Raw genomic sequence first — 24,906 nt, 5'->3', positions numbered from 1 at the left:
GATGACGAACGGAGCCACAGGGCCAAGATATAAAATTATTATAAAAGCAAAAAACTGCGGATGCTGGAAATCCAAAACAAAAAGAAAAATACCTGGAAAAACTCAGCAGGTCTGACAGCATCTGCGGAGAGGAACACAGTTAACGTTTCGAGTCCTTATGACTCTTCAACAAAACTAAGGAAAAATAGAATAATTAGTTCTGTTGAAGAGTCATACGGACTGGAAACGTTAACTGTGTTCCTCTCCGCAGATGCTGTCACACCTGCTGAGTTTTTCCACGTATTTTTGTTTTTGATATAAAATTATTAATTCAATTCAATATGGCTCCATCATAATTCTCTCCTGGATGTAATGAACAGCAGAACAAACTCCTACAGTTAGATCTTAACTCACTGGAGCCTCAGCAGGCGGTGTGAACAAATGGCTTTTCTTCCCATGCACAGAACATTTAAATTCCGTACTGCCAGCAATTCAGCCGGTGAATGATCTTTTCATGGTGTGATTTTGCCCGTGAGTTTCTAGCTCGCACTGGGATCCCAAGCTCTTTTGATCATGAATTCTACATTCTTAACCGACAACAGTTGGAGAAAATCTGGTGCTGTAAATCTGAAATAAAAACAGAAAATGCTGGAATTTTCATCAGATCTGAGAGCGTCTGTGGAGAGCTAAACATAGGCTATGACTTTACATCACAATTGCACTGCATCAGTGAACAGACTTGAAAAGTTAATACTGTTTCTCAATTCACAGATGCTCCTAGATGTGACGTATGTTTCCAGCATTTTCTGCTTTATTTGTGGTTAATGAAGTTGCTTATGGAATGGACATTAGATTTATTTATGACTAACTTATGTTTATTCTCATTCATTCGCAAGTGGAAACATCTTCCACTTGTCTACCCTGTCAAACCCTCTCATTATCTTAAAGGCCTCGGTCAGGTCATCCCTCACGCATTTTCCTCAGCAAAACATTTTTCAACCTGTTCAATCTCTGTGGATTGATATAACTTTCCAGTTCTCGCAAAATTCCAGTAAATCTTCCTCGCACCTTCCCCAGTGCTTCTCGATCAATCTGATCATATGGAAACAGAGCAAATCTGAGCATCAAAGCCACTCTTGCCCCAAATTCCTGTATGTTGGAAGGATCAGTATCTCAGTGGGAGGGAGGACTGTGGTTTCGAGCTGTTATTCACCATCCTCTATTTCATACAAACAAGGAGCAGGAGTAGGCCATTCAGCCCCTTGAGCCTGCTCTGCCATTCAAGAAGATCATGGGTGATCTGATGGTAACCTGATGTTTGCATCACACCTACCCCTAATAACCAATCACCCCCTTGTTTACCAAGAATCTACCCACCTCTGCCTTAAAAATATTCAAAGGCTCTGCTTCCACCACCCTTTTGAGGAAGAGAGTTCCAAAGATTCATGATCCCCTGAGTTTAAAAAAATCGCCTCATCTCTGTTTGAAATGGGTGACCCCTTATTTTTAAACACTGACTCCTAGTTATAGATTCTCCCATATGAAGAAACATCCTCTCCACATCCACCCTGTCAAGACCCCTCAGGATCTTATATGTTTCAATCAAGTCGCCTCTTAATCTTCTAAACTGCAGCGGATACATGCCTAGTCTGTCCGACCTATCCGCACAAGACACCCACCCATTCCAGGCATTAGCCTGGGAAACCTTCTCTGAACTGCTTCCAACATCTTTCCTTAAATAAGGTGACCAATACTGTACACTGTAATCCAAATGTGGTCTCGCTAGTGCATTAGAGCACAACCTCCCTACTTTTGAATTCAATTCCCCTCGCAATAGATAATAACATTATGTTCTGTCACATATAAATATTTGTGTACATACACTCCCAGGTCACTCTGTTGCTGAACTCTGTTTAAAATTGTACCATTTAGTTTATTCTGCTTTCCCTCATTCTTACTTCCAAAATACATCATTGATTGTGAATCACTTTGGGATGTTTTGAAGATGTGAAATATGCTAAATGAACAGAAAAAATTTCTTTCTCTTCTGCAGCCGATTTAAAGTTGTTGATTTTGCTCCAAAGATTAAATTGGGATTGATATTCAAAGTTAACTATTTAACTGCAGCAACAACTGCAGCTGGGAGTCAGTGAATTAAGAGGAAAGATCCCAGGCAACGGTTCTGCAAGGTACACTGCAGGCCCGACAGCTCATTCAGCTCCACTCTCAGCTCAGGAGAACTCAACAACTCCACATACTGTCCACAGGGGAGTTCTCCTGGTGCAGTGGGACCAACATTCGTGCTTTAACTAACACCACCAAAAAATACTAGATTAATCAGTTAGTCTGATTGCTTTTTGTGGAATCTTACTGTGTACAAACTGGCTGTTATGAAACAGAAACAACTTGTATTTATATAATACCTTTAACGTAACAAAATGTGCCAAGGTGCTTCACAGGACTTTCATAAAGAAACATTTGACGTCGAGTGACATGGGTCGATATTTGGGTCAATGGACAGAACCTTGATTGGAGAGGCAGATATTAACAAGCATCTTTAATCAGGAGAGAGAGCTGGAGGGGTTTAGGGAGGAAATCCTGGAACTTTGCACCTAGGCACGGCCACCATTGGTGAAGCAATTAAAATCAGGGATGCTAAAGAGTACGGGATGAGATAGCACAGAAATCTCAGAGGGTTGTGCGACTGGACGTTACAGAGATAGGGAGGGACGTGGCCATGGAGGGATTTGTAAACCAGGTTACGAATTTTAAAATTGAGGCATTGCTTGAACAGGAGCCAATTTAGGTCAATGGCTACAGGGGTGAAGGGTGAACAGGACTTGGCGTGAGAAAGCACATGGGCAGCAGGGTTTTGGATGATCTCACGTTTCCGTGTGGGGGTGGGGTGAATGTGAGACGCCAGCCAGGAATGTATTGGAATTATCAAGTCTAAAGATAACACAGACATGGATGAGGGTTTGAGCAGCAGATGAGCTGGGGGTGGAATGGAGACAAGTGACGTTATGGAGATTGAAATATCTGATGTTAGTGATGGTGTGGATATGTGGTCAGAAACTCATCTTGGGGTCAAATAAAAGACCGAGATTGTGAACAGTGTGGTTCAGCCTCAGACAGTTCCCGGAGAGAGGGATGGACTCGGTAGTTAGGGAACAGAATTTGTAGTGGTGACTGAAAACAATGATTCTAGTCTCCCCAATTTTTAATTGGAGGAAATTTCTGCTCATCCAGTACTGGGTGTGGGATAAGCAGTTTGATCAATTAGTAACAGTGGAGGAATGGAGAGGGATGGTGGTGAGGTTGAGCTGGGTGTTGTCAATGTACATGTGAAAACTTACACGGTGCTTTTGGATGATGTCACCGAGTAGCAGCATGTAGATGAGAAATAGGAGGGGGCCAAGGATAGAATCTTCTGGGACACCAAATACAAGGACCTTGGAGAAGAAATGGAGGTTAGAGATGGGGCAGTAGTTTGAAAAGATGGTCAGGTCAAGAACTATTCTTAGGATGGGTGATGATGATAGATTTGATGATAAAAGGTACATTACCAGGAGAGAGAGAAACATTAACAATATCAGCGAACATGGGGATGTTGGATAATCAGAAGTTTATTGAGAATAAGGTCAAGGGAGCAGAAGAAGGGCCTCATGGTCAAGATGAGCACTGAGAGGGTATGAGGGGAGATGGGAGAGAAACTGGAGGAAGATGTGGGTTCAGGGCTCAGACAAGAGGGAAGTTAGAGACAGTTTGGCCTAGTGGGAGAGTGGAAGGGAGGAAAGCAGCAGAGGCAGCTGATCAGATTGTTTCAATCTTAGTGACAAAGAAGCTCCATGAGCTCCTCACACTTGTTGTTGGAGGTGAGGTTGGAGGTGACAGGGGAGAAGCAGAGTTTTGGAGATATTAAAAAGATTCAACACACCTTGTATTTCACACCAAGTTGATTTAATTGATTTGTGTAAACAATATTAGCCTCTATAACAGGGATGGAGTTTATTAACATCAGCAGAAACAGAACCCAATGAACATGGTTCCATACAGGATGTGATTAACTACAGTAATAGGATTTTGCTGTTACTTGTCAACTCGCTGGTGTCTCAGCAGCACAAATGACTGAGTGAATCCCTTTCCACACACAGACCAGCTGACTGGTCTCTCCCCAGTGTGAACTCGATGGTGTTTCAGTGGGTAGGTTCAACTAATGAATCCCTTCCTACAGTCAGGGCAAGTGAGCAGCCCCTTCTCCAGTGTGAATTCGCTGGTGTCTCAGCAGGTTGGATGACTGAGTGAATCCCTTCCCACACATGGAGCAGGTGAACGGCCTCTCCCCGGTGTGACTGCGCTGATGTACAATGAGGTCAGATGATCGCCTGAACCCAGTCCTGCAGTGAGAGCACCTCAACGGTCTCTCATCAGTGTGAACACGTTGATGCAAGATCAGGTCCTGGTAACTTTTATAGCACTTCCCACAGACTGAGCATGTAAACTGTCTCTGGTCTGAGTGAACCAGCTGATATCTCAGGAGGTGGGATGACCTAGTGAATCCCTTCCTACACTCAGAGCAGGTGTACGGTCTCTCCCCAGTGTGAACTCGCTGGTGTGTCAGCAGGTCGAATGATCGAGTGAATCCCTTGCCACATTTTGAGCAGGTGAATGGTCTCTCCCCAGTGTGAACTCACTGGTGTGTCTGCAGGTCGAATGATCGAGTGAATCCCTTGCCACATTTTGAGCAGGTGAATGGTCTCTCTCCAGTGTGAATTTGTTGGTGTGTCTGCAGGTTAGTTGAACTAATAAATCCCTTCCCACACTCGGAGCAGGTGAACGGTCTCTCCCCAGTGTGAACTCGCTGGTGTGTCAGCAGAGTGGATGACTGAGTAAATCCCTTCCCACACTCCGGGCAGGTGAATGGCTTCTCCCCAGTGTGAGTGCATCGATGAGTTTCCAGGTCAGACGGGTAATTAAATCCCTTCCCACAATCCCCGCACTTACACGGTTTCTCCCCAGTGTGAGCAGCGCTTTCTGCTTCCATGTTCAAAGGCCAATAATATTCAGGTCCTGATGAATCAAGTGACTCTCTCAGGTCTTGGTGTGAGTTTCCCGACAGCAAACCTTCCCCTTCTATTACCCTGTGAAACTAATTTAAAACAGAAAAAGGGAGTGAGAGAGAACCCACAAAAACACAAAGGCAGGTTGTGAAATTGAGCTGAATTAATCTGGGAATTTGTGGGGCCGGCACGAGGAAAAAGTGACCATGAAAACTGTTGGATTGTCATAAAAACCCAACTGGTTCACTAATGTCCTTCAGGGAAGGGAACCTACCACCCGGTCTGGGCCTGCACAAGATTCAGGCTTCTAGGGGAGAAAGGACAAAAGGCGAGAGAGAAGTGAGACATGCAGGAGAACTCTGAAAGAATCTCCCCAGCCCTCAACCTCCACCCACTAGAAGGGCCAGGGTAGCAGGTGTATGTGAACACCATCACCTCCAAGTTCCCCTCCAAGTCACACACCGTCCTGACTTGTCTGACATCCAGTACTGGATGAACAGAAATTTCCGCTATTTAAATATTGAGAAGAATGAAGCCAATGTCTTCAGTCCCCGCTACAAACTCCACTCCCAAGCCACCGACTCCATCCCTCTCCCTGACAACTGTCTGAGGCTGAACCAGACTGTTCACAGCCATGGTGAAATATTTCACCCCAAGATGAGCTTCCAACCACATATCCACATCATCACCAAGACCGCCTATTTCCACCTCAGTAACATCGCCCGACTCCACCCCAGTTTCAGCTCATCTGCTGCTGAAACTCTCATCCATTCCTTTGTTACCTCTAGACTTAACTATCCTAACACACTCCCGGCCGGCCTCCCACATTCAACCTCCCTGTAATCTTGAGGTCATCCAAAACTCTGCAGCCTGTGTGCTCACTCACAACAAGTCTAGTTAACCCATCACCCCTGTGCTCACTGACCTACAAAGGCTCCGGGTTAAGGAGAACCTAAATTATAAAATTCTCATCCTTATTTTAAAGGCTGTGTATGCTGCCGTTGTGCAAGCGCAGTTGTGCTGTTTTACCCTGTCTTCATAGGGTTAATCTCTCGTCCTCCTCAGACTCAAGTCACCACTGCAGACTCACCGTGAGGAATCTCACACTGACCTGGTTACAGTGTCCATCAATCAGCCAATTCCGAACTCAGTCAACAGCAGAGAGCTTTGATTGTACATTCCTAATCATTAATGCTTTTTATAAACGCATCCTGTTCTTTGAAATGCCTTGGAAAGTTTTATTACGTTAAAGGTGCTATATAAACACAAACTGCTGTTGTTGATTTGGACATATATCACTGTTCCTTCATCACCGCTGGGTGAATAACCTGTAACTCCTTACCTAACAGCATTGTGGGAGCACCTTCACCACACGGACTGCAGCGGTTCAAGAAGGTCAAACATCATCTTCTCCACAGGCAACTGGGGATTGGCAATATTTGCTGGTTGTGTTAGTGAAAGGGCAGGGGAGTGGGACTAGCTGACTTGCTCTTGCAGAGAGCCAGCATGTGCACAATGGGCTGAATAGCCTCCGTCTGTATTGTAATCATTCAATGATTCTATTACTCGATGAAAAAGAACCTACACTGGAGGCCAGGGACCAACTTCTGTAACCATCACCCACCCTGATACAAACCGGCTCTTAATTGGTCCGTCTGTGTTTCTAGACTCGGTTCTGTGAGCAACGCCTGCAATAAAATAATAGCAAAATACTGCAGCTGCTGTAAATCTGAAATAAAAAAAGAAAATGCTGGAAATACTCAGCAGATCATGCAGGATCTGTGGAGAGAGAAAGAAAATTAACATTTCAGGGTGTGCAGAATGGATTACAGGGAATAAAAATGGTGTTGAATTTGATGGTCAATATAAGCTCAGAAGTGGAAGAGAAATGGCCTATAGCGCAGGAAAAACAATTCCTGACTATGGAAGGTACTGTGGGAAGATAAAGCTGGTAAGACAGCAGCACATGGTCTGGGGATGGGTAGCAGTGGAAACCTTATTTGGACACAATCAGCAGAAGTAACAGTTAAATGCCAAACACAGCTAAAATGCACCCAGTATTAAAGACAGAGGAAGTTAGACAATGACAGAGAGGTGATCTGGAATGGCAGAGGTGAAACAGAGCAAAAGATGGACATTGATTCAGATCCACAGTAAAGGAGCCACACTAGCCCCAGAGCGATGGAACCTCTAAAAGATAACAGAGCAGAGAACTAAAAGCTCCAAATTGTAGATGAATGGTCAAAATTACTCACCTCTGAAACAATTTAACTCTTTTCAGTTTTGGAAACTCCTGCTGGAGACTGTAGCTAGAAAGATATCAGAAGCACTGGAGTCAGAGAAAAATCTCCCAGTTGAGGAAATACCCGGGGAGCAGGATGATGTCACCGTGTAATTGTTGATGTGTGATGATGTCACCGTGTAATTGTCAATGTGTGATGATGTCACAGTGTAATTGTCAATGTGTGATGATGTCACAGACATGAACACGGAACATCAGTGTCTGTACAAACCATACATTATGAAGGATGGGAGGGTCCTTGAGAGGGGGCAGAGGAGATTTACCAGAATGGGTCGAGGGGTGAGGGATTTTAGTTGCAAGGTTAGGTTGGAGAAACTGGGATTGTTCTCCTTGGAACAAAGCAGATTGAGGGGAGATTTAACAAAAGGTGCACAAAATTAAGAAAGGTTTACATAAAGTAGTTAAAGAAAAGCTGTTCACAGTAGCAGATCGTGAAAGGATTATGGGTCACAGATTTAAGATTTTGGGTAAGATGTACAGGAGGGATGTGAGAAAGAAATGTTTGCACAGTGAGTGGTCATGACCTGGAACTCAATGCTTACACTCAGAGGCCGATAGAATCCAGGTCCTGAATTTCTATCCTGGACTGAGTGTGGCAGGTTTGGGAAACGGTTTGTACAGAGCATTAAAAAAGGAGGATCCAGGTCCTGATGAATTGAGTGACTCTGTCAGATATCAACCGTCTGTAAATGTTCCCCTTCTAACCCCCTGTAAAAGGAGTTTCCAAAATCCATCCCTGTGACTCCAGGATAGAATTTCACAACATTCTCTCCTCCTGCTACCTGGACCAGGATGACCGCGCATGCGCCCTACTGCACATTGCCCTCTATAAAGATGGCGGCCGTTACCCCGGGCCTGGCGAAGGGAGAAATCCAGAATTTTTCGGCCCGTTCTCTGTAAACACAAGACCGGTACCTTGTTATTTGGGCTCTGCGGCCTGCACTGTGTCTTTATGAAGCCTCCCTGCCCAGTCTGCTGGCTCCATTCCTCCTCACACACCCACTAACTCTGTTAAAAACTAAAAGCTAAAAGCTACTGCGGATGCTGGAAATCCAAAACAAAAACAGAATTACCTGGAAAAACTCAGCAGGTCTGGCAGCATCGGTGGAGAAGAAAACAGTTGACGTTTCGAGTCCTCATGACCCTTCGGCAGAACTGAAGTATAGTCTACAACTAATACTTTGTTAGTCTGTCCACCCCACCCCCACTAGAGCTGTACCTTGAGTATCCTGCCAACCATTCTTAATTAGCACTTTTATTAGATAATATCAGCACCTTCAACACCTCTTTGATCCTTTTGTCTGTGACATCTTTTGATTATCTGCTCCTATCACTGCTTGCTTGTCCCCACAACCACCCCACCCTCTACTTCTCTCTCCCCCCACCCCCCACCTTAGACTAACTCTGTTAGTTTGCTCCACTCGACATTCTCTCACCCGCTCTGAGCAGCTTCAGTCACAGACCAGTACTACGCATGCTTATGAAATGGGCCGCACTGCGCATGCTCCAAGCACACACCCCAATACACATGTGTAGGGAGGTCCTGTTGTGAGGATAGGGCACCTTCTGGCCCCTGTTGAAGGCTGGGTAACCAGGCTGCCATGGAGAGGTCGTTTTTTTTTTAATCGAAAATTATGTTTTGTGATCCGATGACGAACGAAGCCCAAGACCAATATATAAAATTATTCAGTCAATTGGTATGACAAACAAAGTGCATGGGTCCTCTGCCATAATACTGTCCCAGGTGTAAATAACTGCAGTAAAACTACCTACATTTAGATGTGAACTCACTGGAGTCTCAGTCGGCGGTGTGAACAATTATTTTTTTCTTCCCATACACAGAACATTTAAACTCTGTCTTGTCAGTAAGAACGTCACAATTCAGCCGGTGAACAATCCTTTCACAATGTCATTTACCCCTAAGTTCCAGGACCATTGTGCATGGATTTGGGAGGTAAGCATGATTTTGGAGAGTGGTCGGAGATTGGATGCGAATTGCAAGGATGTCGAGGTCAAGGATGTACTCGTGGGAGGGAGAGAAGCAGGAGAGGCAGCTGATCTCAATTGTCTCAAGATTGTCTCAATCTTAGTGACAAAGAAGCTCCATGAGCTCCTCACACTTGTTGGAGGTGTGGATGCAGGAGACAGGGGAGAGGGAGAGTCCGAAACAAGGACTAACTTGTGTTAGAGATGTTTTTAAAAATTCAACATCCTCTGTGTTTGACAGAATGTTGATTTATTTGACCTTTATCCAGAATATTAAACTTATAACTGGGCCGGAGTTTATTAACATCAGCTGAAACAGACCCCAATGGGTATAGTTCATTCTTGTACATTAATAACAGCAAAATCCAATCACTGTAGTTCGTTGTGAACTCGTTGGTGTCTCGGCAGGTGGGATGACTGAATGCGTATATTGCCACACTTGGTGCAGGTGTACAGCCTCTCCCCAGTGTGAGAGCACTTGTGTAGAGAGAGGTGGGATGATTGCCTGAACCCAGTCCCATAAAGAAGGCATCTGAACGGTCTCTTATCAGTATGAATACTTTGCTGGTGGTCGTTCAAGTTCCTGAGAATTTGTAAAGCACTTCCCACAGTCCTGAAATTTGAAAGCTCTCTTTGATGTGCAATCAGGTTGGATAAATTAATGAATCTCTTTCCACACAGCACAGATGAATGACCTCTCCCCAGTGAGAACTCGCTGGCGTGTCTGCAGGTGGGATAATGGAGTGAATCCCTTCTGACACTTTAAGCAGGTCAATGGCCTCTCCCCAGTGTGAATGCTCTGATGAGTTTCCAATTTCGATGGGTAAATGAATCCCTTCCCAGTGTCAACATTTGCACAGCTGCTTTCAGTTGTGACTGCATTTACGTTTTGACCAGGCCAGATGATCGGCTGAAACCTCATCCACATGTAGAACACTGTGAACGGTGCTTTCTTCTCCCATTTTCAAAATCCCACAATTCTCTGCGGCCCAGAAACCGCTCTGTCCAATAGAGACGCCCTCTGAAGAAGGGTCATACAGACTCGAAACTGCTGTCAGGCGTTGCAAGGGCCAGGGACATAAAAGTTCATTCACAAATGTTACAGGAACGGATACATTATAATCGCCAGGAAAGGCTAAACAGCCTGAAGCTCTTTTCTCTAGAAAAGAGAAGGCTGAGAGATGACCTGATAGAAATAGGATAAAGAATGGAGTTGGTAGCTCAGGAATGAAAACAATAGCTTCAATCTTCCCAAAATTTAATTGGAGAAAATTTCTGCACATCCACAAACAGTCTGATAATTTAACAAAAGTGGAGAAGTGGAGAGAGGTGGTGGTGAGGTAGAGTTGGGCACTGTCAGTGTACACGTGATAACTGACACTGTGTTTTCAGATGATGTCGCTGTGGGGAGAATGTTGCTGAGAAATAAATGGAAGCCAAGGCTGGATCCTCTGAGGACACCAGAGGTAACTGTGGGAGTGGGAAGGGAAGACATTCCAAGTGATTCTCTGACTATGATTAGATAGAGAAGAATGGAACTAGGAGAGAACAGCCCCACCCAGCTGGACGACAGTGGAGAGGTGTTGGAGCCGAATGGTGTGGTCAACCTTGTCAAAGCAGGTCGAGAAGGAATAGTTTCCCTTTGCCACTGTCACATAGGGTGTCATTGGTGGCTTTGATCTTAGCTGTTTCAGTACAGTGGCAGGACAGAAACCTGATTGGATGGATTCAAGCAGGGAGTTCTGGGAAAGATAGAGCCGGATTTGGGAGGTGTGAACACTTTTCAGGAGTTCAGAGAGGAACTGGGGGTTGAAGATGGGTCAATACTTTGCAAGGACAGTAGAGTTAAGTAATTGTTTTTTGAGGAAAGTGTGATGATTTGAAGGAGAGAGGGATAGTACCAGAAGAATGAGTACTGTGAACAATATCAGTGAACATGGGGAAGTTGGGGGATCAGCAGTTTAGTGGGAATAGGGTCGATGGAGCAGGAGGTGTGTCTCATGGACAAGATGACCACTGAGAGGGCAGGAAGGGAGATGGGGGAGAAGCTAATGAAAGATGTGGGTTCACGGCTTGGACAAGGTGGAACATTATAGAGGCAGTTTGTCCCAGTGGGCTAGTGGAAGGGAGGGAAGCAGCAGCGGCAGCTAATCGGATTGTCTCAATCTTAGTGACAAAGAAGCTCCATGAGCTCCTTACACTTGTTGTTAGAGGTGAGGATGGAGGAGAGAGGGGAGAGGGAGAGCCCTTCCAGAGAAACTAACTTGTGTTAGAGATAATAACAAGACTCAATATGCTATATTTAACACAAATATATTTTATTTGTCCTTATCCAGAATATTAGCCCCAATAACTGGGCTAGAGTTTATTAACATCAGCAGAAACAGACTACAATGAACAAGGTTCAGTCCTGGATGTGATTAACAGCAACATCCTGTTTGTTATTTGTGAACTCGCTGGTGTCTCATCAGTTGGGATGACCAGGTGAATCCCTTCCCACACTTGGAGCAGCTGAACGGCCTCTCCTCAGTGTGAATTCGCTGGTGCTTCAGGACGTCAGAGGACACAGTGAATCCCTTCCCACATACAGGACAGATGAACGGCCTCTCTCCAGTATGAATTCGCTGATGTCTCAGCAAGTGGGATGACTGTGTGAAGCCCTTCCCACAGTGGGAGCAGGTGAACTGTCTCTCCACAGTGTGAATTCGCTGGTGTCTCAACAGATCGGATAAATTAACGAATCCCTTCTCACACTCGGAGCAGATAAATGGTCTCTCCCCAGTGTGAACTCGCAGGTGTGTCAGCAGGTTGGATAACTGAGTGAATCGCTTCCCGCACTCGGAGCAGGTGAACGGCCTCTCTCCAGAGTGAACTCTCTGGTGTATCAGCAGGTTTGATGACTGAGTGAATCTCTTCCCACACTCGGAGCAGGTGAACGGTCTCTCCCCAGAGTGAACTCTCTGGTGTTTCAGCAGGGTGGATGACTGACTGAATCCCTTCCCACACTCGGAGCAGGTAAATGGTCTCTCACCAGTGTGAACTCGCTGGTGTGTCTGCAGGTTGGATAACTGAGTGAATGCCTTCCCACACTCGGAGCAGGTAAATGGCCTCTCCCCAGTGTGAACTCTCTGGTGTGTCAGCAGGTTGGATAACTGAATGAATCCCTTCCCACACTCGGAGCAGGTAAATGGCATCCCCCCAGAGTGAATTCGCTGGTGCCTCAGCAGGCTGGATGCCCAAGTGAATCCCTTTCCACACTCGGAGCAGGTGAACGGCCTCTCTTCAGTGTGAATGAGCTGGTGTCTCAGGAGGGTGGATGAATCAATAAATCCCTTCATACATACAGAACAAGTGAAAGGCCTCTCCCCAGTGTGTGTGCGCTGGTGAGTATCCAGCCTGGATGGATAATTGAATCCTTTTCCACAGTCTCCACATTTCCATGGTTTCTCCCCACTGTAACTGCATTTATGTTTTGACAGGCCAGATAATTGGCTGAAGCCTCGTCCACACAGAGAACACATGTACGGTTTCTCCCCACGGTGAACGGTGCTTTTTCCTTCCATGTTCAAAATCCGATGAAATTCAGGTTATGACTGATTGTGCGACACCGTTAGATTCTGATGATACATTGGGTTTCCCAATTGAAAATCCTGGGGAAATAGTTTAAATAGACAAAAGTGAATGAGAGAGAAACCACAATATCACAAAAACAGGCTGTGAAATTGAGCTGAATGAATCTGGTAATTTGTGGGGCCAGTACCAGGAAAAAGTGACCATGAAAACTGCTGGATTGTTATAAAAACCCAACTGGTTCACTAATGTCTCTCAGGGAAGGGAACCTGCCAACTGGTCAGGGACTATACAAAACACCAGCATCTACTGGGGGAAATAGAGAGGGAGATGGGAGAGGCAGGGGTGAAGGATAGGGGTTTTATGCATCTACAATTCTACCAACATCTCCCAAACCCTAACCCTCCATCCCCTAGAAGGACCAGGGTAGATGTATGTGAACACCATCACCTCCAAGTTCCCCTCCAAGTCACACACCATCCTGACTTGTTTAACATCCAGTGTTGGATGAACAGAAATTTCCTCCATTTAAATATTGGGAAGATTGAAGCCATTGTCTTCAGTCCCTGCTACAAACTCCACTCCCTGACCATCAATGCCATCCATCTCTCTGACAACTCTGAGGCTGAGCCAAACTGTTCACAACCTTAGTGTCATATTTCACCCTAAGCTGAGCTTCTGACTACATATCACTAAGACCATCTATTTCCACCTCAGTAACTTTGCCTGCCAATAAAATAATAGCAAAATACTGCAGCTGCTGGAAATCTGAAATAAAAAGAGAAAATGCTGGAAATACACAGCAGGTCAGGCAGTATCTGTGGAGAGAGAAACAGAGTTAACATTTCAGGGGTGCAGAATGAACTACAGGGAACAAAAATGATACAGAAGCTGATGATCAATATAAGCTCAGGGGTAGAAGCGAGATGGACTATATCGCAGGAAAAACAACTCCTGACTATGAAAGACATGGTGGGAAGCTATAGCTGGTAAGCCAGCAGCACATGGTCAGGGCAGCAGTTGGCAGAAGTAACCGTAAAATCCTAAACAGAGCTAAAATACACCCACTATTAGAGACAGAGAAAGTTAGACAACAGCAGAGAGGTGATCAGGGAGGGCAGAGGTGAAACAGAGCAATGGATAGACACAGAATCAGATCCACAGTAAAGGAGTCACACCAGCCGCAGAGCTGTCGGACCTCACACAGATAACAGAGGACTAAAAGCTCCAAATTGTAGATGAATTGTCAAAACTACTCACCTGTGAAACAATTTAACTCTTTTCAGCTTTGGAAACTCCTGCCGGAGACTGTAGCTGGAAAGATATCAGAAGCACTGAAGTCAGAGAAAAATCTCCCAGTTGAGGAAATACCCTGGGAGCGGGGTGATGTCACCGCGCAATTGTCGGCGTGTGCTGATGTCACAGTGTAATTATCGATGTGTGCTGATGTCACAGTGTAATTGTCGATGTGCGATGACATCACAGACATGGACACAGAACATCTGGGTTTGTGTAAACCACTGATCACAACACATTATGAAGGATGAGAGGGTCCTTAAGAGGGTGCAGAGGAGACTTACCAGAGTGGTTCAACGGGTGAAGGATTTTAGATTAGTTTGGAAAAACTGGTGTTGTTTTCCTTGGAGCAAAGTAGATTGAGGGGAAATTTGATAGAGGTATACAAGTTAATGATTGGTTTACATGAGGTAGTTAAAGAAAAGCTGTTCACATTATCTGATCATAAAAGGGTTATGGGACACAGATTTAAGTTAAGAAGCAAGATTTACAGGAGGGGTGTGAGCAAAAATTTTACACAATGAGTGATAATGACCTGAAACTCATTACTTACTCTCAAAGGTTGATGAATCGAGTGAGTCTGTCAGATCTTGATCTGATGTTTGGTTTGAGTTTCCCGTCTGCAAATCCTTCCCATGTGATATCCTATGAAAAGATTACAAAACAATCAATCACTGTCAGTCCAGGACAGAAAATGAGAAATATTTCTCTTGGTTTGAGTTTGTTGTGTGTAAATCCTCCCCTTCTAACCCCCTGGAAAAGGAGTTTCCAAAATCCATCCCTGTCAGTCCAGGATATTCACAACATTCTGTCCTCCTGCTACCTGGACCAGGATGACCGCGCATGCGCCCTGCTGCACAGCCGCGCCCCCGGGCCGAGCAGAGGGAGACCCAGCCATATCCGGTCTGTTCGCTGCAAACGCGGGGCCTGTAGTTTCTGATTAAGGCTCTGCGGGCTGCACCAAGTGTTTATAAAACCTCCCTGCCCACTCCACTGGCTCCATTCCTCCCGCACACCCACTAACTCTGTTATTTTGCTGCAGTCGCCATTTTCTTACCCACTCTGCCACACGAGTCACAGGACAGCACTGCGCATGCTCAGCCAAGAGCCCGCAATGCGCAGGTGCGAATCAGACGACGCAATGCGCATGCGTCCGACCCTGGCGCTCTGGAGAGGGCACATTCTGTCCCGCATTGAATGCTGGGTGGGAGGACGTAATTGCACATCCAATAAATTTTTATGAACCGATGGTAATTGCAGCTTTATGGTCAAGGTTTAAATTATACAATCAATTGATACGATAAATTGTATCGGCCTCTACCATGCTTCTGTCCTGGGTGTAATTAACAACAAAACAAACCCCTACAGTTAGATGTGAATTCACTGGATTCTTCGCATTTGAGGTGAAGAAGTGATTTCTCCTTCCATACACCAAACATTTAAACTCCGTCTTGTCAGTAAGAATGCCCCTATTGCGGAGCAAATCCTTTGAACTTTTATAGCTGGATTGTTCACTGGTGGCCAAACTGAGTAAATGCCTTCACACGCAAGAAATCTCTAAATTTTCTCCATCAGATGTGACTGCTGCTGTGTCAACTAATCAGATGATCGAGTAAACCTTTTTCCATAATTAGCTGCTGAATGATTTTTTCACAGTGTGACTTTACCTAGGCGTGTCCAGCACAGACTTGGATTTCTAATCCTCTGGCAATGGGCTCTACATTCTATTCTGAAGAAAAAAATGAAAGGCGATGCTGTAAATCTGAAATAAAAACATAACTTCGAATTCTAAACAGGTCTGGTAGCGTCTGAGGAGAGACATAGTTTAATTCCCATATTTTCTGAGTATTTCCGTCATTTTCTGCTTTTATATTTGATTAAAGACGTTGCTTCTGAATTGGACATTGGATTTCCTGGTGACCAACTTTTATTTATTCTTGTCTATCCGTAAGTGGAAGCATCTTCCAAACCCTTTCGGAATATTAAAGGCTTTGATCAGGTCATGCCTCACCCTGTTTTCTAGAGAAAACCTGTTTAATCAATTCAATCTTTGTTGAATGTTAAAACTTTTCAGTTCTAACATCAATCCAGTAAATCTTTATTGTTGCCGGGTCTTAAGGAGTTGAGTTACAGGGAAAGATTAAACAGATTAGGACTTTATTCCTTGGAGCGTAGAAGAATGAGGGGAGATTTGATAGAAGTTAACAAAATTGTGAGGGGAAAAGGCAGAGTAGATGCGAGTAGGCTCTTTCCACTTAGATTAGGAGAAATAAACACGAGAGGACATGGCTTTAGGTTGAAAGGGGAAAGGTTTAGGGGGAACATTAGGGGGAACTTCTTCACTCAGAGAGTGGTTAGAGTGTGGAACGAGCTACCATCTGACCTGGTAAATGCGGGCTCACTCTTAAGTTTTAAGAATAAATTAGATAGATACATAGATGGGATAGGTCTGGAGGGCTATGGACTAGGTGCAGGTCAATGGGACTAGTGGAATAATATTTCCGCACAGACTAGAAGGGCCGAATGGCCTGTTTTCTGTGCTGTAGTGTTCTATGGTTCTATGGTTCTACCTTCTCCAGTGCTAGATTCATCTTATAATATGGAGACGGAGCTAATCTGAGTATCAAACTGATAATTGCCCCCAAATACCTGTAAATTGGAAGGATCAGCATTGCAGTGGGCGAGAGGAACATGGTTCCAAGCTGTTATTCACCAACCTCTATTTCGGCCATTTTCCCATCTACAGAACTTAAAATGAAATGAACACATCCAATAAAAAGATTTAGAAAGTTGGTGTTACTTTTATTTGTGACTCATTCCCTCGGGTATTCAGTAAATGCTACTCGGAGGTTAGGGACCGGGAAATAAACTACCTGCGTTTCCTTGAGCCTGTGTACGGTGAATGGGGAGGTTTGGCCCGGGTTGGAGTATCTTGTGTCCCAGGGATGGGCAGTAACCCGCTGATTGAAGCTGCAGTCGCTGCTTTCTGCTGGCAGCGGGTGATTGGAGAGTGCGGGGCCGGAATATTGCTGCTTTTCTGCTTTTCGCTGTCTCACTCACTGTGGAGCTGAGGAAGAGAGAATAATTGATGGGTTTGTTTGAATCCAATAATTCTATAGATTTCGAATGGCCTCGATGTCGGCCTAAGTGTTTTTTTTCATTATATTGCAGATTAATATTCGTGAACATTGACCAGGACACATGGCTGTGAGATCAAGCACCTCCTCATTTTTCTCAATCGAAATATACAATCTAATATCTCTTGCTGTGCAACCTGTTACAGAGATTGTTATAGAAAAGAGGGAAAGGTTTGCTACAGCTATACAAAGCCCTGGTTAGATCACACCTGGAGCACTGTGCATAGATCTGGGAGCGGCCCCTTTTTAAGGATTAATATTTGCCTTGAAAGTTTCAGAGGAGCCGCATTGATGAGGTTGGTGGGTTTTGGAAATTGGAAGCTCTACATCCGCAGCTTGTGGCACTATTTCACCTCACTGTTCACTTCATGTTCATGTCTAACACACTCGATGCTGTTATTGGCTGAACGAGTCTTCTGTGTTTTAACTAAACATGCTATTATTTTGTAGGAAGAACGAGGAGAGACAGTATAAATTGCAGGGTTCTGGAGAAAAATTCGGGTAATGGCAATGATAGGGCGAGCAGAAGGCCCACTTTCCCTGCTGTAACCATTCTATGATTTTAAACAAATAATATTAGCATGTTAGCAAGTTCTGTAGTTGTGGCCCAGTCTTTAAGGTGAATGGGTTTAAAATCCATTGGGGCCTCCCGACGTAGGTTTGAATCTTGCTGACTGTGCTTCTCGTTATTTCTGCTTGACTGTAGAATTAATTCTCATTCAAATAGAAGAAAAAACAACCAAACAAATCCATTTATGTGACAGTCTTCTGCAAGTCTCCAGTCGGATATGAAACAGAAACTGAGCCAAGTTGGTGACATTTTGTTTTCTGGGCGTTTGTTTCTCCTTAGGCCTCTGTCACACTCCGTGTATCCGTCTGTGTGTGTTCCTCTGTATGTGCCCATGTGCTTCAGTTCCCCGAGGGGTTGAATACATTTTACCAGCACAAACTTTATTTACTTTAGTTGTGCAACTTCATTTTAAAATGTTACGAGGAAAAACTCTCAGGGTAAAAGGTGCAACAGGAGTTTGTCTATTTCTCTGTATGTTAAACTGCAACAACAATTTATATTTATAAACCGCCTTTAACCTAATGAAACGTCACAAGGTGTTCCCCAGGATCATTATATAACAAAGTGTGACACCGAGTCACATATTCGGTCAGATGACTAACAGCTCGGTCAAAGGTGAAGAACTGTATTAATGGAGGAAGCTATCGATTTCATGTTCCAGAAAACACCAATGGTTCTTCTCGTTGGCTCACTGTGTTCAACCTGAACAGACCATTTGGTCAGAAAAATTTATCTCTGGTGAAAGGAATCGGGAATGAAAAAATGCCAAAATCAGCCTTCATGAGCCAAATTTCCAGCCCTGTTAGCAGCTTCCCCGATGGCCGACTGGTTAGGGTTCAGCACTTTCACTGCTGCACCTCAGGTTTGATTCCCTGTCAGGAAATTGAGATTTACTGCCCTTGGGCGAACTGTTAAAACCAATGTTATTGTCTTCCTGGCTGAAAGCAACACAGAACATCTCTGTCAGAGTTAGGGGAGTGAGAGTTAAAGTTTCACATCAGAGCTGGAAATTTCACACGTGCAACAAGTCAAGAAGAGATCCAGAGGGTGTGAAAATGAAAGAGAAGGGCTGTGATGGGTTACAAAGCATTGACTATAGAGCTGGTGGTGCACAGCAGAATATTATTCCTGTATTATCCATGTTACTTGCAGCTCTAATTTCCTGATTTATTACAGTGCCCAACATTACCACTGCAGTTTGGTGACCAATAAACAACTCACACCAATGTTTGTTGCCTCTTGCCCGTTTCTTAACTCCACCAAAATTGATTCGACATCTTGATCTTTCAATCTAAGACCCTCTCTCACGAAAGTACCGATCTTGTCGTTATTAACTGTGCGACCCCGCCTCCTTTCCCTTTTTGCCCATCCTTCCTAAATTACGAATACCCTTGAATATTCAGATCAATCACACTGCTCTTTGAAAGCAGCACTCAGGGCCGAATGGCCTCTTTATTTGCTGTACCTTTCTGTCATTTTGTGATTCCTAACACCCCGGTTGCATCTCTCTAAGTTATTCTGGCATTTCATAACTCAATCTAGCGAGATGTACATCTTGCCCTTCTATCCAACACTTTGAATTCCAGACAGTAAACAGATTAGGAACTGAATTTGAAACCAGACTAGTACAACTGCAGATATGATCTGAACCATTCACTTGAGTTTCAAACACGCAGTGTTTGCACTTGAGCATTTACCTTCTTGTATATCTACTGAACAAAATAAGCTCATTCCGATTCTTCACATTGAAAATCAGTTCAAAATAATTTCAAAGTTTAACAACATACACAAGAATGTGGATAATTGATACTGTGCACATTCCTATAATCAGTGTCTGGGACAATCAGGTCCTGTGAACCCTTCTCGTGTCTTACATTCCCATTCCCTGATTTCCAGGGAAAGATTGGGTTCATAAACTGGATGGGTGGGTAGTCCCTGGCTAGGTCAGCCCTCTTCCAGAGAGTATATAAGAGTTATTGCTGGGACAGCAAATTTTCGTCCCTACTGCCATTAGTGATGATCACAAGATTTTTTATTGAAAACAAATTTCACCATTTGCCATGGTGAGATTTGATCCCCAGAATCCCAAACCAGTGAAAGTACCACTGTGCCACAGCCTGCTACCAAGGTAAGCGTGTTTAGAATTTGATGTGTGTCAGTTACTTTCAGTGATGAATTTCTGCCGTGTGTTCCCTTGTCAGTTTCACAGGAGCCGCAGTGATGAGGTTGGTGGGTTTTGGAAATTGAAAGTTCTACATGGGCAGCTTGAACAGCGAGTCGAACAATTGCCAGCTCAAATCGAATTGTACGGTTTGTGTGCGGTGTTTCATTTTAACAGGAAAGACGAGGAGAGACAGATTCAAAATAAATTGCTTTGAGGTAAAAGACGAGGGTTATGGAATGAGTTAAACTGTTCTTCCAGAGAGCCGGCACGGACAAGAATGTTCTCCTTCTCTACTGTAGCCACCCATGATTTCATACTAACAACATCACCCTGTGCATTGAGTCAGTCGTGGTGACTGAGTGGTGAAGGCAATAGAGTCCAAATCCATTGGGGTTTCCCGCTTCTCATTCCTGGTTTTAACTCTGTGTTTACAGAGTTAATTATCGGTTACATTGAATCAAGTCCATCCAAACACTGGGGTATTTTCCTATTTCTGTTCATTCACGAAAATATTCACGAAACTTCTAGTCGGAAATGGAACAAAAAGGGAGCCTGGTTGGTGTCAAGTTTGCTTTCTGGGTGTTTGTCTCTCCTTAGAAACAAACCCTTGTCCTCTGTCACTCTCGGTGTCGATGTCTGTGTGTGTTCCTCTGTGTGTGTCAATGTGGTTCAGTTTCTCATTTTTACGACCCAAACATTATTTACGATAGTTTTGTGGCTTCAGATTAAGATGGTCCAGAGAAAACAAAAGCGCTGTTTTAAAAGATGCAAGAGGACATTACTTTCTGTTTCTTTTTGGGTGGAGATTGTTCAGCTACTAAATGCCTGGATGTTACAAAGCGGATTATGATTGAAGTTTTCACATGATCTTATGAAGTAGCTGAGAATGCCCAAGGGGCCGAATGGCCTATTCCTGATCATATTTTTCCCACACTCTAATTCAGAGCCGATGCCGGTCAAGGCAATGGTTGTTTCTGCTCTAAATGTGGTACTGAGTCGCCGATTGGGCTAAGATGCTGGCCGAGGCTTCCCTGCTTTGGGCTCCAGTCCCGCGGCTGCTAAACTTTCTAGTGGTTTGTTGTTTGAGACGCTTCCAAAAAATCCTCTGTGTGGCCAGGGGACGGCTGACCTGTGCAGTGTTGCATTTTGGTTGGGAGAATGGGGAGAGGTGGTTGGGGAAATGGCACGGACTGAAAATCTCTTCTCTCTGTTACTCCCTGTCTCCATTCTATTATTTTATACAAATAATAGCGAACTTTCACTAAGTATTGTGGCGAATTGGTTAAACTGATAGACTGGAAATTGGCTGGAGTTTTCTCACGTAGGTTTGAGCCCTGTAGTTTATGCTTGTTATCATTCCTGATTTTAACTGACGGTCTGTAGAATTTGTTATCGGTTAAATTGAATATAAAACATCCAAATACCCCGTGATTCTTATTTCTGTTCATCTGCAAATATTCACCAAATTCACAGTCGGAAACGGAAGAGTAATTGGCCACTCCTGATCAACCAATCACAACTGCTCTTTGACAGCAGCAGACCAGGCCGAATGACCTCTTTCTTAGCTGGAACTTTTCATAATTTTACGTTTCCCAACAGCACGGATGATGTTTCCCAGTCATTCTGCCATTTTATAACACATTTTATCGAAATGTACTTTGTTAACTTGTGTCCTTCTGAAGTCAAGACCCGGAGTGAATTCAGTGAGAAGTTTTCTTGTCATTTCCAGCAGGAGATTTGGAACCAGACCAGTTCATTGAGTTTAAATGGTCCCGACTCTTCACTGCAGCTCGTTGTATTTTTGAGTGGAGATGATTTCTGTTTGTTACGAAGTGCAGGATGATCTGATTAACTGACGGAGCAGGTTTGAGGTTCTGAATGATCTATTCCTACTCTGAAACAAAAACAAAACATGCAGGAAAAACTCAGCAGGTCTGACTGCATCTGTGGAGAGAAAGACAGAGTTAATGTTTCGAGTCTGTATGACTCTTCTTCAGAACTAAAGGGAAGTAAGACTTCATATTTCTACTTCCCTTTAGCTCTGAAGAAGAGTCAAACGGACTCGAAACGTTAATCCTGCCTTTCTCTCCACAGATTCTGTCAGACCTGCTGAGTTTTTCCAGCATTTTTTGCTTTTGTTTAAGATTTCCAGCATCCGCAGTATTTTGCCTATTCCTAATCTATAGCTTTTGTTCTATTTCAGTGCCAAAACACGTGTAGGAAACGGTTCATAAATTTCGCCCAGCGAGGCTGAGCGAACTAAGGCGCTGGCTTAAAGTATGTACAAAGTCATGAGTTCGCGTCCCACCGCTGCTCAACATTTAGCAGCCCCATTAGCACAAGCAAGATGACACCTCATATTGACAGGTAGAACGAGGAGAGTTGCTGCGGGGAAAAGGTGGGGTGTGGAATTACAGTAGTTGAGTTGCTCTTCCATAGAGACGACATGCTGAATGACCGTCTGATGTAGCCGTCTCTGATTTTATACAAACAGCAGTGACGTCATTATCGGCCCTGTGTTCATGGTGGAGTGAATAAGGGGATGGAGTTGGAATCCTGTGGGGTCTCCTCACAGAGGCACAGATCCTACCGGCTCCAGTTCTCATCATTCCTGATTTTAATAAGGTGCCCATGGAATTAATTATTGGATAAACGGAATCAAAACCACGCAAACACTCCCGTGGTTTCTTCTTTCCGTTGGTCTGTGAGTGACAATGTGGTTCAGTACCCCAAGGGAATGGACACATTTTTAACATAACAAACTTTATTCACATTAGTTGTGCAACTTCAGATCAAAAAAATATCAGGGTGAAAGTTGGAAGAGGAGCTTGTCTCCTTCTCTATATGCCCCATTACAACAAAGCTTACATTTAGATAGCGTCTTTAATGTAATTAAACCTCCAAAGATGGTTGACAGGATCATTATGTAACAGAGTCTGACACTGACACACATATTGAAATGTTGGGCCAGGTGAACAAAAGCTTGGTCAAAGAGATAGGTTTTATGGAGCGTCTCAAAGGAGGAAAGAGTCGTCGAGGTGGAGGGAGGGAATTCCAGAGCTTGGGGCCTCGGTAACTGAAACCTCGGTCACCAATGGTGGAGCGATTCTGATTGGGAACGTACAACAGCCAGGATTAGAGGGGCACAGATATCTCAGAGACGTGTGGGTTTCGAGGAGATCTCAGAGATAGGGAGAGGCGAGAACAACGGGAGATTTGAACACAAGGATAAGAAAGTTTGAAGTAAATGCATTCTTTGACCGGGAACCAATGTACGTCAACGAGCAGAGGGTGATAGGGGAATGGGACTTGCTGTGAGTGAAGACGCGGACAGTAGTTTTGGATGACCTCAACTTACGGAGGGGAGAATGTCCACTTACATTCCAGAACTGACATTCTGCTGGATCAGCACTGCCCTGTTTCCAAGACCAATATTGATCCTTTATAAGGTGCCATTCCCAGAACTATACACAGTCCTGCAGGTGTGATCTAACCAGGGCTTTGTTTAGCTGTAGCAAACCTTTCCCTCTTTTCTATAACAGGCTGTACAATAAGGGGAATTACATTGTATATATCGACTGAGATGCTTGGTCAGAATAAACTTCATTTAAATATTCAATAGGAAATCAATTTCATAAATAAATATTCCTCTTCATTTCGAAGACAACATATGAATTCACAGTTCAACTCTCCATGTCATTGGGTCAGGGAAACTTTGTTAATTTTCACACACTCCTGCACCTCTTTCAGAATTGTTTTCCTTAACTCAGAGTTTTCAAAAAGGAATTCATAATTATTTGAAATGGAAAACAAACCTGCAGGGTTATGAAGGAAGAGAATGATATTGGAACTAAGTGGTTAGCTCTTTGAAGAAAGCACAAACCCGATGGGTCGAATGGCCTCCGAATGCGCGGTGTCAGTTTACATTTAGATCAATTTCTCTGCAGCATTCCAAAATGCCCCGCCCCAATTTTATGCCTGTGAAACAGGATCTTGCAGTGCAGCATGTCTGCACAGTTTGAAATTCTATACAAGTCCCTTTGGCATTTTCTCGCAAATTGTTTCTGTGGTGCATCGCCAGCGATGTCCACGTCCCATAAATGAATAAAAATACAAATAGTGGTTATCACATTCGCTTCACATGCACAATGTCACTGGTTCAAAAGCTGGCAGAGACAATCATCTAATTGCGAGAAGTTGCACAATTCCCGTTTGTTGCTAAACAATAACTGAATATATTATCTCACAGCCATGTGTCATTGGCACTTCCCCAAGCTTTGAATGATTTTCTCCAAAAGGCACAGTAATGAGAAAGAGACAAAAATGAGACGAATTACAGTGAGAATATTCGCACATGTGTGAAGTGTTAAATGGCCTGCTGATGTGCTGTGGCATTTTATGATTCTAATTTGAGATCAATTTCTCTGCCCCATGGCTGTGTTTGTCAGTCAAACTGCACTTCCACAAACCAGAGTTCAGGAGTGCAGTAAGACTGCAGGGTTTGATATACTAAGTCAGTCTCTGTGGTTCTGTCCATTGTTTCTGTAGTGTAGTGGTTATCAAGTACATGCAAAAAGTCCCCTGTCTGGAAATGGGTAGAAACATTATCGAGATTTACACATCTAAGTGTGAGGGAAAGTTCCATAATTCACATTTGTTGCTGAATATTAACTGAATATAGTACCTTGCCACCACATTATATTTGCCCTTCGCCAACTTCAAAAAGCATTCTCAAAATCAGGAGGGATGAAACTGACTAGGCACAAAAAAATGCCAGTTTCTTTAGTCAACAACAGAAATTAATGAGTTTACAAATGCAAATTCACAGTTACTTACTGACT

The 24,906-nt window shown here is 43.9% G+C and overlaps 2 protein-coding genes across 2 annotated transcripts in view; one reads left to right on the top strand and one right to left on the bottom strand.

The window, feature by feature from the left end:
- LOC144698565 (uncharacterized) overlaps positions 1-24,906 on the top strand; it is a 160,266-nt gene that overhangs the window by 112,897 nt on the left and 22,463 nt on the right. The window lies entirely within an intron of this gene.
- On the bottom strand, positions 519-12,521 carry LOC144698567 (uncharacterized). Its single transcript, XM_078570496.1, has 5 exons — positions 12,184-12,521; positions 11,809-12,099; positions 9,767-9,910; positions 7,295-7,348; positions 519-606 (listed from the first exon to the last, which is right to left on the bottom strand). Exons 1-5 carry the CDS (start codon positions 12,519-12,521, stop codon positions 519-521), a joined length of 915 nt encoding a protein of 304 aa, XP_078426622.1.

This window comes from Cetorhinus maximus, chromosome 23, assembly GCF_964194155.1.
Source record: "Cetorhinus maximus chromosome 23, sCetMax3.hap1.1, whole genome shotgun sequence".
NCBI classification, from domain to species: Eukaryota; Metazoa; Chordata; class Chondrichthyes; order Lamniformes; family Cetorhinidae; genus Cetorhinus; species Cetorhinus maximus.
Note: the sequence above shows the minus strand (reverse complement) of the source record. Positions and strands in the feature narration are given on the sequence as shown.

What these genes read in the sequence shown, in the direction of transcription:
- LOC144698567 (XM_078570496.1), bottom strand. Translation starts at nt 12,521, where the DNA reads ATGCCATTTACCTGCTCCGAGTGTGGGAAGGGATTCATTCAGTTATCC. An exon ending in TGTGGGAAGGGATTCACCTG is followed by an intron (nt 9,911 to 11,808) that starts GTCATCCCAACT and finishes ACAAATTCTCAG; the next exon opens with GAACTTGAACGACCACCAGC. An exon ending in AGGCTGTACACCTGCACCAA is followed by an intron (nt 7,349 to 9,766) that starts GTGTGGCAATAT and finishes ATATCTTTCTAG; the next exon opens with CTACAGTCTCCAGCAGGAGT.